The following is an 18057-nucleotide window of genomic DNA, read 5'->3' on the forward strand; positions in this document are numbered from 1 at the left end:
AACACTGAACACCCCCTAGCAGTGGGGAAGCCCGGTTGTGTAGGATCACTACGTCCCCCAGCCCGCCAGGCCACTGTGTTTGCGTCGTTGGCAGCCCTACGCTTCCCTGGTCCCCACGGCAACCGCTGCGCACGCGCACTCACGACGCCGGGGGGCGGGTCCCGCAACGGCCCCGCCCACAGCGCGTGCGCGGGTCACGTGAGGTGCGGCCCGTTGTAGCTGCGGCGGCTGTGACGGGGGTGGTGGCCGAGCGTCTTTGGTGGGACCGGCTCCGAGACTGCGTCGCCTCTGCAGGTACGGCGCCCCCCACGCCGGGCCCTGGGCCCCAGACCCTCCTGGTCTCCCTCGGCGCCCACTGGGACTTCGGCCCGGCCCCTCCTTCTGCGCCCCACCACGCCCCCCTGGACTAGTGCCCTCAGCGCCGAGACACCCAGGCCTCCTGGACCCTTTCGTCCCTCCCTTCCTTCGGACCCCGCCCCCAGCTTCCCTCCTTCCAGAGTGTCCCTCCAGAGCGCCCCTTCCACAGCTCCATCCTGGCGTTGCACCCACACAGGACTCCCTTTTCTGGGCCCGCCCCTCCCCCAGGACCCGGCCGACCTGGGGCCCCAGCACCCCGAGCGCGGGTCCCACTCTTTCCCAGACCTGACCCAGGTGCTCCGCACGAGGCTCTGAAGATCACCCCTTTGTGCTTCTTTATTGTTGTTTCCAAAGGACTTGGTCTGAATGGGATTTGTTGTCGTCGTCTTTGTTCTGAAGTAGAGGTAATTCAGAATAAGGGAGCTCTTGGAGAAAGGGCCCCACCGGTTCCCCAGCGGCGGTCGTTTGTTCGGCCCTGCCCGGTGCTGGAGGGGAAGGGTTCTGGAGACCAGTGAGGCTGTCGCTGTTCCAAATGAACGTGCAGCCCAGACACAGACCGGCGCTTGAAGCCAAACCCAGCGGCCCTCTCGGTGATGCTAGCAGGATGCCTGCCTGAGGGTCTTACAGTGGGCGTCGCCAGCCAGGGCTCAGGACTTTGGTAGACCTTGATCTGAATTCCCACAGCCCAATTCTTCACTTTACCTCGGTAAGCCTCAGTTTCCCCGTCTGTAAACTGGGAACGATTAAAACTCTGCCTCGTAAGGTTGATGAGAGGGCAAGTCCGATCATGGGAATAAAGCACTTAGCGGAGTCTTTTGCATAAAGCCAGCTCTCAGTTTTAACCCTGAGCACTACAAATAGACAAGAGCTAACGTTGAACACTGAATTATAGTGGCTAATAGCCAAGGTTTATGGAGCAGTTATGTTCTGGGCTCTGTTCTGAGTGCTTTTTACATATGGTCTACTTTAATTCTCATTATAATCTTAGGCAGGAACTATTAGCCCCATGTTTACAGGTGATGTAAGGAAAGCTTAGGTGAAGTAACGTCACCTTCACCCAAGACACACAGCTCTTATATGGGGAGCGTGGATTCGAATCCAGGATGTCTATTTTCAGAGTCTGTGGTTATAATCACTACAGTAATGTTCCAGGGGCATAGAGTTCAACAAATTGGTATTTTTTTAGCAGATTTTTTCTTTTTGAGATAAAATTCACATAACATAAAAGTCACCATTTTAGGGCTTCCCTGGTGGCGCAGTGGTTGAGAGTCTGCCTGCCGATGCAGGGGACACGGGTTCGTGCCCCGGTCCGGGAGGATCCCACATGCCGTGGAGCGGCTGGGCCCGTGAGCCATGGTTGCTGAGCCTGCGCGTCCGGAGCCTGTGCTCCGCAATGGGAGAGGCCACAGCAGTGAGAGGCCCGCATACCACAAAAAAAAAAAAAAAAAAAAAAAAAAAAGTCACCATTTTAGCCATTTAAACATGTAGTGCTCATAGCAGCATATTCACGGTGTACAGTCCTCACCACTATTTAATTCCAGAACATTCTTATCATCCCCCAAAGAAATCCCACCCCATTAGCAGTCGCTCGCCATTTCCCACTCCCCCTTTCCTGTGGCAGCCCTAATCTACTTTCTGTCTCTGGATTTGCCTTTTCTGGACATTTCATATACATAGACTCCTAAGATGTGTCGCCTTTTGTCTGGCTTCTTTTGCTCAGCATACTGTTCTCAAGGTTTGTCCATGGCATAGCATGTATCCATACTTCATTCTTTTTATTGCTGAATAATATTTCGTTATGTGGATAGACCACATTGTTTATCCATTCCTCTGTTGTTGGACATTTGGGTTGTTTCCACTTTTTAGCTAGTGAATAATGCTGCTATGAACACAGCTGTACAAGTTTTTGTGTGAGCCTAAGTCTTCGGTTGTCTTGGGTCTATATCTAGGAGTAGATGCTATTATTATTTTAATTCCCGCTGCACAAAGGGAGACCTGAAACTGAGGGTTATCGGATCTTGGATGAGAACTCCCGTGTTCTGCTCTTTCCGTGCAATGCATGGTAGTGGTATACTGAAACTTGGCAAAGGAAGGTAAGGAAATTCCAAAAAGTCATGATACACCAATAATAACTTCGTCAAAGTGCTGATGCAAAGTTTGAGAAGCTTCTCAAGTTTTCTCTCCCCGAGAGGGAAGTTTGAACTTTGAACACAAAGCCTTATTTGCTTCTGTTTATTAAATAAATATCATATACCTAGCACCATGCCAGGTGCTGAGGAGGAATAGTAAAGATGGATGTGATCCCAGCCTCACACCATCACAAGGCTGTGGGAGGATTAAAGAATTAAATCTGAAAAACAAAACTGTAAAAAAAATTTTGGAAAATAATATGGGAAAATATCTTTATGACTTGGGACTAGGATGGGATTTCTGAAATAAAACATGACAAGCACAAACCATGCAGAGAAAAGATAGATAAATTTGACTACATTAATATTAAGACATTCGGTTCATCAAAAGCACTACAAAGAGACAAAGCATACAGAGAACCAGTATCTACAATATGGAAAGAATTCTTATAACTCTGAAAGAAAAAGAAGACAACACGTCAAAAGCTAGGAACAGGCATTTCATAGACGAGAAAACACAAACAGCACATAAACATCAAAAGAGTGCCACTCAGCCTTATTAGTAGTCAGGAAATGCCAATGAAAACCATGGTGAGATCCCATTTCACAGCCAGCCTTTGGCAGGAGGTGAACTGTTAGACGTTGCCAGCCATCGAGAGGAGGCAGCGTGTGCTCACACTTGCTGCTGGTGGGCGTGTAAATTGGTGCAGCCGCTATGGCAACATCTCGTTGTACGCATGGATGTCCTGTGGCCCAGCAGTTCGACTCATAGGCCTATCCCTTCGAGAAGCTCTTGTACACGTGCCCAGGAGACATGCACGAGAAGGTTCATGGCAGTGCCGTTCATAATTGTAAAGTCAAAACCAACAAGAACAACCCATCAGCAGTAGAATGGTTACATGAATTGTGTGTCTGTACCGTGAGGTAGCGCGGCAGTGAGAGTATATGGCCTATAGCTACGGAGGCGTGGGTGAGTCTCAGAAACAGCGCGGAGTCAAAGAAGGCACCCAAGGATACTTCGGGTTTGATTCCTTTATGTAAAGGTCAGAACCGGGGAAAACGGAATATTTCAGAATCCATGCTGCAGTAATAGTACAACTCTTAAAAAAAAAAAATGAAGCAAGGGAATATTACATCAGAATTTAGGAGATTGATTACCAACCCTACCCCGGGTGGCAGAAGGGGATGTGACCAGGGAGGAAGCATCGGGGCTTCTAAGACTCTGCTTTGATTTGTGAAGTAGGGTGTGTGTGTGGGTGTTTTGTTCATTACTCTTTGAACTGTGCATAATAGGTTTTACAACTTTTGTGTACAATTTCCAATTTTCTTAAATTACAGAAAAATTAGTTTTAGATATATTTCCTGCCCTCAAGAGGCCTGTGTTCTAGTTGAGGAACCAAGATAGAGTCCAGTTACTGCACTGCTCCGCATTCTGTTTAAGTGTTTAAGTGTCACGTGGTGGAGAGAGACGGAGGGGAACTCATGCTGGTGGGTGTGGAGACCTGGGAAGGGAAGGGAAGAGGCGCGTGGGTCTCCTGTCCATCGGTCCATCCCCAGGGCTGCTGTGTCGTGGTGCTTGTCAGCGAGTCCTGGGACTGAGCTGGGGAGAAGGGATGGGACTTGAGCTAGTCTTGCGAGGAGAGACAGGATGGGAGTGCTGAGAGCAAGGCTCTGAGTGAAGTGAGATTTCTATTAAAAAAAAGTTTAAAGTCCTAACCCTGCAGCCTTACTGGAAAGTGCCGGCTGTTCACGAGGGTGGTGAGGACGGCCTCAGCCAGTCGAAGATCTGAGGAGCCTCTGAGGATACTTTCTGCTTCCTGAATACAGGTTTTGGTTTGAGGGATGTTTCAGGATTTGCAACGTGTCTCTATACTGTCTTAAAAACTAGACTGACAGTCTGTCCGTCCCTCCATCTTAATTTCCTATGACTGCTGTAACAAATTGCTACAAGCTCAGTGGCTTAAAACAAGACATAGTTATTCTCTTACAGTTCTGGAGATCAGAAGTCTCAAGTCAGTCCCACTGGACTAAAGCCAGGGTGTCAGCACGCTTGTGTCACTTGGGGAGGCTCTGGAGAGGATCCATATCCTGGCCTTTGCCAGATTCTGGAGGTGTCTGCCTTCCTTGACCTGTGACCCCTCTCCTCTCTGCATCTTTAATCCAGCAGCCTCTGGTCTTTAAATCTCCCTCGCACTCTCTGACCTCTGCTTCTTGGTCACAACTCCTTCTCTGACTCTGACCCTTCTGCCTCCATCTAATAAGGACACGTGTGATCACATTGGACCCACCTGGATAATGCAGGATCATCCCCCCATCTCAAGATCCTTAATCTTCAAGGTCCCCTTGCTACATGAGGTGACATGTTTGTGGGGCATGAGGATTAGGATGTGGGCATGTTGGAGGGTTGTTATCTACCGCCCCCACTACCTTTTGTTTGGTGGTGTTTTAATTGTCTTTTTTCCATCATACTTGCTTTATTTTCTTCGAAAACATTTGGGACAATCTGTCTTATGTTCTTGTAGCATCACCCCCAGGTAGCATTCATTTGGATAGCCTGGGGATGCCTGTGTTTCAGCCGAGACACTGCTCCCAGAGCTCTTTGATTCCCGAAGGGTTTTGTATTAGGTCTGAGCGCCTTTTACACAGTGAAGTTGAGTCAGCTAAACTGTAGGTCAGGATAATGTTACAGGCACAGCAGCCGCGCTTTGAAGACGTGACTTTGCTCCTGGAGTCTTGACCATAGTTTTCCCATGATGCCTTCATAGTTGTGATGTTACCTCAAAGGGGTTTTTTTAGGCTTTCTTGGAGCAGTTTTGGGTTTATAATAAAATCGATAGGAAGGTACGGAGACCCCATACACCACCTACTCTGGCACATGCAGGGCCTCCCCTGTACCAGCATCACTCACCAGAGTGGGGCTGCTTCTACTGAGGGTGAGTCCACCCTGACACGTCATAATCACTCAAATTCCGTGGTTTACCTAAGGGTCCTTTAGCCCTGATGAATATTGCCCTGGAGAAGTTGAACATGCCTAGAAGACAGTAGGGAATTGCACTGCTTTTCCTGTTTCGGAGACAGTTCTGACTGTTTGCCTCTGTTGTTCACTGGTGTTTTAGTTTCCGTAGAGGCAAGAAAACAAAGCTTTATAATAACTTGTACAGGTAGGGTGTACAGGGACCAGGATTTTACTGTGTTTCAGTGTTGCTTTCTAAGTAATGCATTTCTCTAAGTTTTAGACTAGTACCTATCCACAGAACAATGAACTAGTCAAACCCCCAAAGCAAGTTAAAAGCAGCCTGCTATCTGTGCGTACCTTGGTAGCCTTCTCGACCTAAATGTGTAGTAAACCCCTTTAAAACTGCTTCCATGAGCTTTCCTAGAACTGAATGGCTTTGTCGGGGAGTCCTGATTTCTTCTTCCATTAGAAACACATTATTTTCCATCAGCTACTTACGGATGGGGAGAGGATTAAGAGCATGTCGGGCATGTAGAATTTCCAGTCCTTTGCATTTATGGTCCATCGAGGGGCGAGCAAATGGGTGAAAGTGTCTGGCGTGTCTGAGGAGCGGCGGGGAGTCGGTCACAGAGCCGCGTGCTCCCCGTCTAGCTTTGCTTCGTCCCCGTCTGGATGGACCAGGGCCCAGGCCGCCTGACTTCCTGCCCGCGAGGCCACTGTCCCTCCACCTCCGCCAGCTGCCTTCTGCGCTAAACCTGATGAGCTCCTGCCTTTGGCCCAACGTTTCCATGTGGTGTAAAGGCATCTCACAGCCTGGGCTCCCCTCCCAGCCCTGTTTCCACCCCTGGGTGCGCATCGCGCGCTGTGAGCTCGTTGCTGTTGTCACCATTTCCCGGCAGGCTGGGCTGTGCCTGGGCACGTCTCGCCCCCGCCCTCCTCCCTGGGGAATCACTCTGTTGAGAGACCCAGCACGGGTCCTCGGCGTGCGACACTGCTTTCTGCATTGCTGTCCTAGTAGTTTGTAGACTTTCCTACAGCCTAGTGACCGTGCATGTTTAGGCTTCTTGGCTGCATCGTTTATTATTCATAACTAAATTGGCGTTTGAATTTATCAGTCTTTTGTGAATTTGGCTGGCGTGAGTCAGGTCTGTCCACGTTGAGCTGTCTCTGGGGAACGATGAGATGCATCTCAGACCTAGAATGCCGTCAACCCTCTGATGATCCGCGATTAAAAAAAAAAAGTCCGGGGCTTCCCTGGTGGTGCAGAGGTTGAGAGTCCGCCTGCTGATGCAGGGGACACGGGTTCGTGCCCCGGTCTGGGAGGATCCCACATGCCGCGGAGCGGCTGGGCCCGTGAGCCATGGCCGCTGAGCCTGCGCGTCCGGAGCCTGTGCTCCGCAACGGGAGAGGCCACAACAGTGAGAGGCCCGCGTACCACAAAAAAAAAAAAAAAAAAAAAAAAAAAGTCCAGCAATGATAATCAACGTGTAAGATAGCTGTCTGTGACGGAATTGCAATTTAAAATATCGTGACGGTCCCCCCCGACTGGTGGTGCAGGGGGTCCAGTGGGTGGAGTTGAGAAGCGGGGTTGGAGGCCCTGGCACCGCTGGTCTCTGCCCCCCTCCGATGCCTGCACAGCTCCTGCTGGGCCTGCGCAGGACGGCCCCGGGGGCCTTGCCCACGAGGGGTTTCTTTTTGTAAAGGATCGCAGGTGTTGGCTTGGTGGTCCCCTCCCCGCCGGACGGGACTGAGCTGAGCTAGGCCGGGTGCTGCGATTTCATGCAGCAGCTGATCTGGGCGCTCCTGTCTGTCCACGCCAGGGGTTGTGTGAGGTGCTGGAGGGGTGTGTGGGGAGATGTGGCCCCCCAGGGAACGCAGCCTTGGGTGGGGGGTTTCAAAACCGAAACAGGCACCAGGCGGTGTCTAGGGTGGAGGGAGAGGGGCGAGGTGGCACTGGCGTTTCCTTCCATCTCCTCATCCGTAAGCCCCCGGCCCCAGGCAGGCTGGAAGGGGCCAGCCCAGGACCCACGTGCTCAGGTGGGCAGCCCGGATCTGCCGGGAGTGGGGAACAGGTGCTGCGGCCGAGCGGAGGGTCTAGTGCTCTGTGGCTGGAGCGCAGCACAGTGGTTTGCAGAGAGAAGGATGAGGCCCGGGGAAGCCCAGCAGATGCCCGGGACAGGTCGGGGGCAGGGTGTCTGCTCGCCGTCCTGGGTCTCCCTCCAAGCGGTCTGGACAGATTTTGTCCTGTGTGACGAAATGGTCCTTAAGGAACAAGGTGTAGGAGCCAGGATGCCTCCCAGCCCAGCCTTCCCCCAGACGGGCACTGGCGCCGCCTGCCTTCTTCCCAGACCAGGTGATGCGTCGCTGCCTGTGCAGGGAATCACAGCACGAGAGTTGTTCCGTTTCCTTAACTTTTAAAACGCTTTGGTCGTAGTTTTATATAAACTTATCCCAGCTGAGCTGTGAAGGAGAGGCATTTGTTTCCTGTTGGTTTTTGTTCACAGCTTGTCCTGGAGAGAAGACAGAGCAGTGTATTCCTGAAGGCCCGGGGCTGGCAGAGGAGGTAAGAGGAAACCACGGGTACTTAATGACTTGAGCAGAAAAATCGGGGAACTCGGTCGCAGTCAGGCTTCTTTTGCTGAAGTTTTTCCTTCTGAGATGTTCAATTCTTGAAAAAAATGGTGTTTGAGAGGGTCGAAGTTCCCTTTACACAGCTTCCCCTTGGGGTGAGGTCATTCCCTGAGGCATACCTGACCTTTTTAGCTGGAACCCTATTACAGCCACTCCTGCAACTCATTTCCCCACAAGTATTTCTTTGGCTATGATCCATTAGTCCTTGATATATGGTTTTCAATTTTTCATTGAAAACACTGTTTTAACATTTTAGATGTATGCCCACCTGTTATTTTGAAGAATAGATTTAATATTCCAAGTCTCTAGTTTTTTGGTCATAGTTTTGTTATTTCGAATTTGATCACATTTTGTTTGAAAAGTACTGGTGCATACAAGTATTATGTTTCACATTTGCTTTCTTCATGGCCTAGTATTTGATTAATTATGACAAAAGGCACGTGTCCACTTTAAAAAATTATTTCAGGAACTCCTAACTTAGGATGGTTGGATTTGGATTCTCAGTTTTTACGTTCTTCCTTGTAAGAAGCTAATGTTTTGGTTGTTTCTCTGGGAATCTTGAATTAGCACCATTCGGGGGCGGCAGCCAATGTGAGTGCTCAGTGCCCGGCAGGGGCCTCTCCAGCCAGCACCTGCCTCCTTGGATGTGGCTGTGTATTGAGATGGTGCAGCACGGGGGACCCTTGGAGAGGGTGACACGTCACTACCTCATCGCTAGCATCCGGAAGCTTTGAGAGGTGCTCATGCACAGCAGAAAAGGGGTGAACACATTTCAGGTGGATGACCGTGACTGTGAACGTCTTTCAGAGGATTTGGAGCAGCGCCCAGGGTGTACTGCCTTAGTGGGGCGGACTGACCAGAAGACGAAAAGCATCTTCAGCCCAGACTGCACTGATCTTGATAGTTCATGTTTTAGGAAATCTCAGTCATTGTGGTCCATGAAGAAGCATTACCCCAGAGGAGCATGTAATTGTTTTTATCTTATTAAGTAATTGGTTTGTGTGCTTAATGAAGTTTATAATGTTTTCTTTTCTTGACCAGTTTTGGCATCCTTATCGTAGGAGGTAAGTTTCTCTGAACAGAGCCCCAAAGTGTACAGCACTTTACTTACTGGAAATACGGTGGCCCCTTCAGTCATTTCCTGTATTGCTGTTTGAGAAGGATGTTTCTTTAACTTACTTAATGCCGCACCCACTTAGAGTTACGGTAGGAGTGGAAATTTTAACGTTTGAAGGGTTATATCCTCATTGTGAGGCATTTAGGAATCCTACTGTCTATTTCTTTCAGTTTTCTGTCACATTTCTTTTGTATGTTTTGTTGGTTTGTAATTTGGACTGCACACTCATGTGCATACTCAACACACAGATATATATCCATATATACCTATTTATATTCAGTAGTTTTTTTCGTTATTTTATGTGCCTGTTACCACAGTGTGGTGTCATCCTTACAGTGTGTTCCATTCCAGAGGTTAATTTGTTTTCTCCGCTCCGCGAACCTCGGTTGAGCTCAGATTGCATCGTGGTGGAGTGGGAAGGAATTCACTTATTTTTCCTTAAGCTTATGCCAATTTTTGCTGCTATTGTCGGGGATTTTTCTTAGTTTCAGGATTTATTTTTTTCCTATTCTAATGCAGTTTCTATGAAAGGGGCCACTTCCAGAAGTTTTACATAAATGTTTGTTTGGCTTAAATCTATTTTCTTTTATTAATATATAATAAATGCTGTATCCTTGTGTTTGTGCATGTCGGAGCTCCCTGTAATTTAATTGTGGTCTGTTCTGATCTTTTTGATGTTTGACCCTCACTTGATAGCACACAGTTGGCTCAGGCCTCAGTGGCTCCCCGGGTCTAGTCCAGGATGAAGTTCATTAGCCTTGGTCGTGACCGGCCTTTCTTGGCCTTTCTGAGCACAGGCATACATACACCAGTTCGTATGGCATTTAAAGTTGTTTTGTTAAACGTTCGTCTCTTCTTCTAGGTAGTTATTTACTTCATCTTTGAGTCCTTAGCGTCTGTCACGGTCCATGGCACATAATAGGTGCATCGCGATGCTTGCTGTGTGAATACTTACAAGAATTGAATTGGGCTTTTCTTTCCCCAAACGTTAAGGGGCCAGGGAAAGGAAATGGTGTGCCAGTGACATCAGCGAGGTGGAGCGTGCTTATACAGTATCATTTGAGAAAACCATTTCTTCAAGTTTGGGGAGTATCTCTTTTTAAATATCCGTCTATGAATATTATTTATACATAATCTAATTTATGTTTATTTGATGTTAAAGTTTATTAGAGCTTAGTTTTGTCTCAAATGGGTTGTAAGGTCTTTGAGGCCAAGGCCCTGTCTTAATATTGCCTCTGTTTCTTCTACTTTGTCTCTCCAGGGATAGTAGGCCCTCTGCGCTTGCCAGTTTTGAATACATATAAATTCAATAAAAGAAAGAAATATACCTCTCAGCTGTTATGTGAATTAAAAGGTCTGTGTCTGTCGCTGTGCTGGACCAGGAGCTTTTTTTGGCATAGGGTGTTTATCTCCGTAGCCACAGCATTTAGCGCAGTGCCTGGATTTTAGTAGGAATTTGGTAACTCTTGATAACTATGTTGACTAATCTTCTTGGAAGGAAAGAACTTTATAAGCGACAGATGTTAAATAATGAGATCATCAGCTGTCTGGATCCATGGGCTATGTGCATCTGAACAGTTACTGTTATTTGAATGCAAAATTGTTAAGCTCTGATGTCCTCAGGTGCCTTTCTTCCCGCGCACCGTGCGTGTTCCTTTAACTTACTAAGCAAAGGCCACCTCTCTCTCGCTGCCCTCCCTTGCAGGCTGCCATGGCTGCCGTCGACAGCTTCTACCTCTTGTACAGGGAAATCGCCAGGTCCTGCAACTGCTACATGGAAGCCCTCGCCTTGGTGGGAGCCTGGTACACGGCCAGAAAAAGCATCACCGTCGTCTGTGACTTTTACAGCCTGATCAGGCTGCATTTCATCCCGCGCCTGGTGAGCCGAGCAGACCTGATCAAGCAGTATGGAAGATGGGCGGTCGTGAGCGGTAAGAGATGAGTTTTCACTTCTTGCCTAATCCAGAAATGAAATCATCTTTCCTGTCTAATCTGTGTTTTAAGTTGGATGCATCATTCCTGGAGTGACTGAGTTTGATGTAATGTTTTCATGGGATAAAAAAATAAAACGACTCTGTTACGATTATGTGCGCATTTCTTTTTTTTTTTTTTTTTTTTTTTTTTTTTTTTTTTTTTTTTTTTTTTTTTTTGCGGTATGTGGGCCTCTCACTGTTGTGGCCTCTCCCGTTGCGGAGCACAGGCTCCGGACACGCAGGCTCAATGGCCATGGCTCATGGGCCAAGCCGCTCCGCGGCACGTGGGATCCTCCCAGACCGGGGCACGAACCCGTGTCCCCTGCATCGGCAGGCGGACTCTCAACCACTGCGCCACCAGGGAAGCCCCTATGTGCGCATTTCTTACCGCCCTGGTCTTGGAAGAATTTCCCTGTGATTTCTGTGCTTCTCATGTGCCCCCTCCTGTTCCCAGTCCTGCTCCAGCCCCACCTTCCTCCCCTTTGCTTTTCCTTCTTGCTCTCTGTTTTGAAAGTGTCCTTACAAACTGGTACCACTTTCAGAAACACTTCCCTTACTTTAAATTTCATTTTAATTTTCCATTGTTTCCCAGGAAAGTACCCCCTGGCACTCATTCAAGCCAGATGAGAGTTTGAAAATAGTTTCCCACTGTGTCTCACAGTCAACTTGGTGAATGTACAACAGCTCTTCCTCTGCCTGTCAGAGTGTCTGGGCGAGTATTTGACTAGCTTGTGTGTCGTGGATTTGACCCTGTGCTTGACTGATCACTTACAGAACTCGGTTTATTTCTAGTGTGAATCCTTCTCTGATTAAACCCGGACACAGGGTATTTAAAGTCCATTCTAAAGGTCACACTGAGAAACGAGTTTGCTCACCTTTCCCGACTTGTACTGTAGGCGCAACAGACGGGATCGGAAGGGCCTACGCAGAGGAGTTGGCCAGCCGTGGGCTCAGCATCGTGCTGATCAGTCGGAACCAAGAGAAGCTGCAGGCGGTCGCTAAAGACATCGCTGACGCCTACCAGGTGGAGACTGACGTCATCGTCGCGGACTTCAGCAAGGGCCGCGAGATCTCCGGGCTGATTCGGGAAGCCCTGGAGGACAGAGACGTTGGCATCCTGGTGAACAACGTGGGCGTGTTCTACCCCTACCCGCAGTACTTCACGCAGGTCTCGGAGGACACGCTCTGGGACATCGTCAACGTGAACATTGCCGCCGCCAGTCTGATGGTGCACATAGTGTTACCGGGGATGGTGGAGAGGAAGAAAGGGGCCATTGTCACCATCTCCTCCGGCTCCTGCTGCAAGCCAACCCCCCAGCTGGCGGCGTTTTCCGCGTCTAAGGTAACGCAGCCCCAGTTGGAAAGTGAAATCATCCTGTAGGACAACGTTTATCACAGCGGTTTGGTCCCGTTTGTTGAGCTCTTTGTCAGCAGCTCGTGTTTGCTTATGCTGTCTTTTTTTCCCTGAAATGACCATTAAGTCTTTTTTTTCTCCTGAATTTCTTCCGAGTTCCTGAAAAATTAAGTCTTTTCCCCTCCTGTTTCAACAGGCTTACTTAGACCACTTCAGCAGAGCATTGCAGTATGAATATGCTTCCAAAGGAATCTTCGTACAGAGTCTAATCCCGTTCTACGTAGCTACCAACGTGTCCACCCCTGGCAGCTTTCTGCACAAGTGCCCGTGGTTGGTGCCTTCGCCACAAGTGTACGCACATCACGCTGTTTCTACCCTTGGCATTTCAAAAAGGACCACAGGATACTGGTCCCACTCCATCCAGGTAACAGTGTGCGCTCAGCTCTTGTAATTAGGTTAATGCATCCTAAACCTTTTTTAAATGATACATGGGAATCTGACTGAAGCATGATGCTGAAAGATGAGGATTGTAAATTCTGATTCTCAAACCATAGAGTGCTCCAGTTTAAGGATCCAGCTCACGTTCTTTGAGTTCTTTTCCATCTTCTCCATTCCCGTTTGTTTCTTACCTTTTTAAGTCCCGCCTGTCTCAGTCTCTGGGGAACGCGTGGCGTTTGTATTTTAAGCGCTGTGACTTTTCCGACACGCTGGATGTGCACCCTCGCTGTGGACGTCCTCCCCTCGGCTCGTCGTTCCCAAGTCCTACTGAGCCGGGTCCCCGCGGGGGCTACGCTGTGTCACACTGGCCAGGAGCAGGCCTGGACACATGGGTCAGGATCCCTGAAGGCGCCCAGAGCCTTGCAGAACCCGAACCCCCCGCCCCCCCCCCGGCTTTTCCGCAGTTCCCAGTGCCTGGAGGCTTGGCACCCCTTTCTTGTTACTGCTGTTATCTCGGCAGGCCGATGAGTCAGCCTCCGGGTTGCTCCGTCAGTACCAGAGGATGAAATTAGCTCCTCTCCCGTTAGCTCTTTCCCTCCCGCTGCCCGGTGTGCTGAAACCTCCCTGGGGCGAGCCCGTGAGTCTCCGCCCGCCCCTCCAGAATCCATCTTGATGCTGGTCCCCCTGTAGCGGGCAAGTGGTCATGAGAGGAGATTTAAAACAAACAGATTTTTAGATGCTGCTTCAATCTGCACTCAATAAATACTGAAAATAAAATGCCCTTTGGAGGGGGATCCGATTACCGAGCCTGTGTCAGGCGCCCCCATGTTTCAATGTGACCTTCCTTACAGAGTCCTCCTAAGGGACCATATATTGCCTTCTTTCATCTCCTTGGATTTTAGAGCCTTTCGCTTTAGGACAGTGGCCCCAAGGAGGAGTATTTGGGTATTTTTTCCCATGAAATCCTGACTCTTTAAAGAGGTCCAAAGAGACCTTGGTCATTTTCACAGGTAGTTACTTACGGCTCCAGGCCGAACACGGGACCCCTGTCTCCAAGGTGGCTAAGCTGAAGCTTCTGTGGAACCTGCTGGGAACAGCGGCACCTCTGGGACCCTCACCCCACAGTTCATCGTGCTGGGACCCCCTCCTTGTTCACTGTGGTTCCTGGAATAGCAGAGTGACCTGGGTCTGTTTCTTAAGGAGAACGTGGAGTGACCTGTATTACTACACCTCTGGTCAAGGCTAGAACATCAGCACCTGCCAGGGGCCCGTCCATCTCCCCTCCTTCACACACAAGGTGTTAAACTTTCACTCAGTCTCGGGCAGATCCATCAGTGTTGCGCAGGGCTTCTCCACCTGGGCACTGATGGCGTAGGGGTTGGCTCCTTCCTTGTTGTGGGACCTTCCTGTGCACTGTACGATGCTCACAGCGTCCTGGACCTCTGCCCACGAGCTGCCAGTAGCACCACCACCCCGCCTGTGACAGACCCCCTGGAGCAGATCAACGTCAGCGGACATCCTCCCCGTGTCCCCGAGGCGTCCTCGTCACACCTCAAGGCACCCTCTCAGGGTCCTGGTGGTTTTGACTCGGTGCATTTGTTTAACTTAGCACCACTCTGCCCCTCAGCCCCCGGTTTTCTCACACGGTACTAAGCACGTATGCAGTTTTCTCTTTCACCTGCCTTTTATTCCTGGGCTGATTTGTCATTCTTATCCACATTCCATACTATTCATGTCACGTTAAGTAAAGATGAAATCGTATCACTGCATGTAGGTCTGTCCCGCCTCATGAGAGAAAGGGGGCGGGTGGGCGGTGATCACATTTCTGTTCCCCAGAGAGTCTAGCATAGGGTCTTATACAAAAGGAGGTGCTCAGTGCAGTAGCACCTAAGGTTTTTTCCTTTTTTGTATTTAATGGGATGGGTGATGTTTGTTGGTTTAAATGATTGCTGATCTGTGCATTTTGTTGTCGATGACTCTGGGTTCTAACCTTACAGTCTTTTTCTCTTTCATTTTTAGTTTCTTTTTGCACAGTATATGCCTGAATGGCTCTGGGTGTGGGGAGCAAATATTCTCAATCGTTCACTACGGAAGGAGGCCTTATCCTGCAAAGTGTGAAGCTGGCTGATGGTTGGGAAGTGTTGCCAACTCGGGGAACCTGCAGTATTCTACATTTGGAAGAACACATGTAATTTATCTTCTGCATTTTCTTTCATTACCGATCATTTAGCGTACTGTTGACTCATCATTTGCAAAACAAACAACCCTTTTAAGAATGCTGTGGCAAAGCCTCAAGGGCCACTTGGAAGGCACAGAGTAAATAACGACCACCACATAAGAACCATGAGGAAACCTAAATTCTGATGCTTTTTTTTTTTTAAGCTGTTCAAAAGTTGTGTGATTTATGTTGTTCTAAGAGCTACTAGCGATCTGATATTGAAATGTATGACTTGTCAGCTCTTACAATTTCACATGTTGTTTCTTGAGGGAAATTATTTCAGTAGATGAATTATAGTATTGGTTTTCAAATGTTCATCAGGAAAAACTATTTAAAAGTGTTATTTTCTAGGTAAGATTGCTGGTATAATTAGTGGAAATCTGTATTATATTGTGTAACTCTAGTTGTTTGGCTGTCTGTGTATGAAATGCTGCTCTTCAACTGATACTTCGTTAGAGAACCATATATGTATGTATGTTGTATGCATCTAGGCAACTTTATTTATGGGTAAGTTACTGTAAAAAAGATTTCTCGTCAAGATGGCTTAATGTGGAATCTTAAGGGTATTAAAATTCTAGATTTTTCCTTTTCATACTAAACAAGGCTACCCAATTTTGTGCTATAGATTTGCCAAGTATAATATTACTTACGACATTCTGTTTTTTTTAATCTACTAAGGAATTAATTCATTCCTAGATTTGGACATGTAATAATTGACCCTCAGTCATCTTCTGATTTATAATTACTGTGCATAAGTAATGATTTCTCAGCCTATGACCCATTTTATAACAAATTTAGCCCTTTAGAGCTTGTTATACCTCGTTGTCAAACACTTTTCTATGTAATATTAGTCCATTCCAGTGGCATTATTGGTGTAAACATCAAATATTTATAGAATAGTAGTTAAAATATGGACAGATTATGTGTGTGTGATATGACATATTGTATCTGTTGAAATAAGTTAGAAGCTCACTCTTGGTTCGTGTAATGGATTTATGCATTATAGTGAATACTTCTATTGGTGTGAAGATAATTATGCACAACCCACCACAATATGGGTTTGCACTGAAACCTACTGTGAAGTCTTTTTGGTTCAGGTCCTATAAAGCCAAACATTTTTGAGAACCACATATGTAGTGCTTTGACAGTTGTAAATCACTATACGAATATGACCGTATGTACAAATTTGAAATTCACAGTTTAATATTGCAACATTGATGCAGAAACCGGTAAATTGAAATCAGGACTTTTATGAAATTGCTTTCTCCTGAGATAATATTCCATTACAAGTAGGCCTAAAGTATGCTTTTATGTTATGCCCACAATTTTGCCACTGACATTGCCTTAGTATTTCCAGATCTGACTTGGACTCAAGATCAGAATTTAAGTTCAGAGCTCTTCAACTTACAGATCAGGCCTTCATCACAGAGGAAGAACTTCAGGTGTGAAAATTTACACACTAGTGATACTACGTAGAACTGACCTTTCTAGATACTACGTAGAACTGACTGTTTTGCTTCCAAGTTGGCTTGGAAGCCTTTATTTTGTCATATTTGGCATTTCCCCAATTTATGGTCATTAAGACTAGAGAAAATTTGACTTCATGCCACAGTGACTTGAACTTTAATTGACATATAATAAGCAGCAGCAACTTGATGTAAAAATACCATATTTATATCTAAGGTGTTATGTGGTACAGCAGTGTCTTATATTTATAGATTAGGTGTTGGATCATTGTTATATGATGAGACTAAGTAAACCATGTCAGTGATGTTTTAAAATTCTCTCCTTGGCAGGACATATGTAAATATGCTGATGGGTGCAAAGTTCATGAAAGATCAAAACCAAGAATGTTCCTTAGGTTTTACCTTTCCCAGAGCTCATTTGAGAGTCATAATCGGACCACTGTAGATGGGGTTTCTTATTAAGAATGTGGGAAATAAGAACCTTTGAAACAGTCTGTGGCCTGAAAACTTAACAATAAAAGCAGTTGCTTCTGCTTCCTTTGGAAGAGGTTTTGCTCCGTATGTTTGTAAATTGGTTGTTTGGAAAGAGAGATACATTTTTTCCCCATAGGAACAATTATTTAAAAGTTACAAAAAATTAATCTCTGAACACTTGTGATAGTAACTCATTGAAAGCTCAGTAAGAAAATTGTGCGTAACCACGTGTCTCATAAATCTTTTGAAACTATAGAGTTGATTTCTTGCTCTCATTCTCCTGATAGGTTGAATAAGATGAAGGCTGATTTTGATCACTGACATTGGCGATGTGGAGGTCACTGGTGGTTTTGTCATGATCCATTTTCATCGAGTGGTGGGGATGAAAGTAGTGGTGGGGATGAAAAGTAGTGGGTTCAAGGAAGAGTGGGAAGAAAAAGGGAGTCAGTGAGTAGAGACAGCTCTTCGGAGGAGTCTGTTCTGTTTTAACCTCAGTTACTTAAAATCTTGGCACATTTGGGAACCAGAGGGTTAAGTGGTGTCCTCAGTGTTGACATCGTTTGCCCTCGGGAACTGGTCTCTCTGTGTCTCTGTCTCAGTATTGGCTCAGGCTGTTACTCTTTAAAATAGCACTCAGTGTTAATAAAGATTTACCTTCCCATGGAATTGTGAATGTTTTATTATATACATGAAGGGTTAGTTTAGGAAGTTATTAGAACCTGGAGTGGTGGAAAACCGGTAGACCAGGGTTCTGGGGCTCTCAGCCTTCCTTGGTCAATTTCCAGGCCACCTCCTGTCATGCCCCAGGCCCCCTGCGGTTTCTAGGATTTTCAGGAGCTGGCAGCAGTCTCTCTTCCCCCGCTTCCGACTTCACTATCACGTGACAAGGATGTTTGCAATTCATCAGCCTACCTCTGTTCCTAACAGTTGGGCTTTGTATTCAA

At 47.3% G+C, this 18057-nt stretch overlaps 1 protein-coding gene across 1 annotated transcript; it reads left to right on the plus strand.

Moving 5' to 3' along the window:
* Positions 1 to 267: 267 nt before the first annotated feature.
* Positions 268 to 15073, plus strand: HSDL1 (hydroxysteroid dehydrogenase like 1; the record flags this gene model as incomplete). The annotated part of the gene is made up of 5 exons (XM_079724017.1): positions 268 to 294; positions 10896 to 11121; positions 12060 to 12505; positions 12714 to 12941; positions 14975 to 15073. Exons 2-5 carry the CDS (start codon positions 10902 to 10904, stop codon positions 15071 to 15073), a joined length of 993 nt encoding a protein of 330 aa, XP_079580143.1. The 5' UTR covers positions 268 to 294; positions 10896 to 10901.
* Positions 15074 to 18057: the final 2984 nt, after the last annotated feature.

Source organism: Hyperoodon ampullatus, assembly GCF_949752795.1.
Source record: "Hyperoodon ampullatus genome assembly, chromosome: 18".
NCBI lineage: Eukaryota > Metazoa > Chordata > Mammalia > Artiodactyla > Ziphiidae > Hyperoodon > Hyperoodon ampullatus.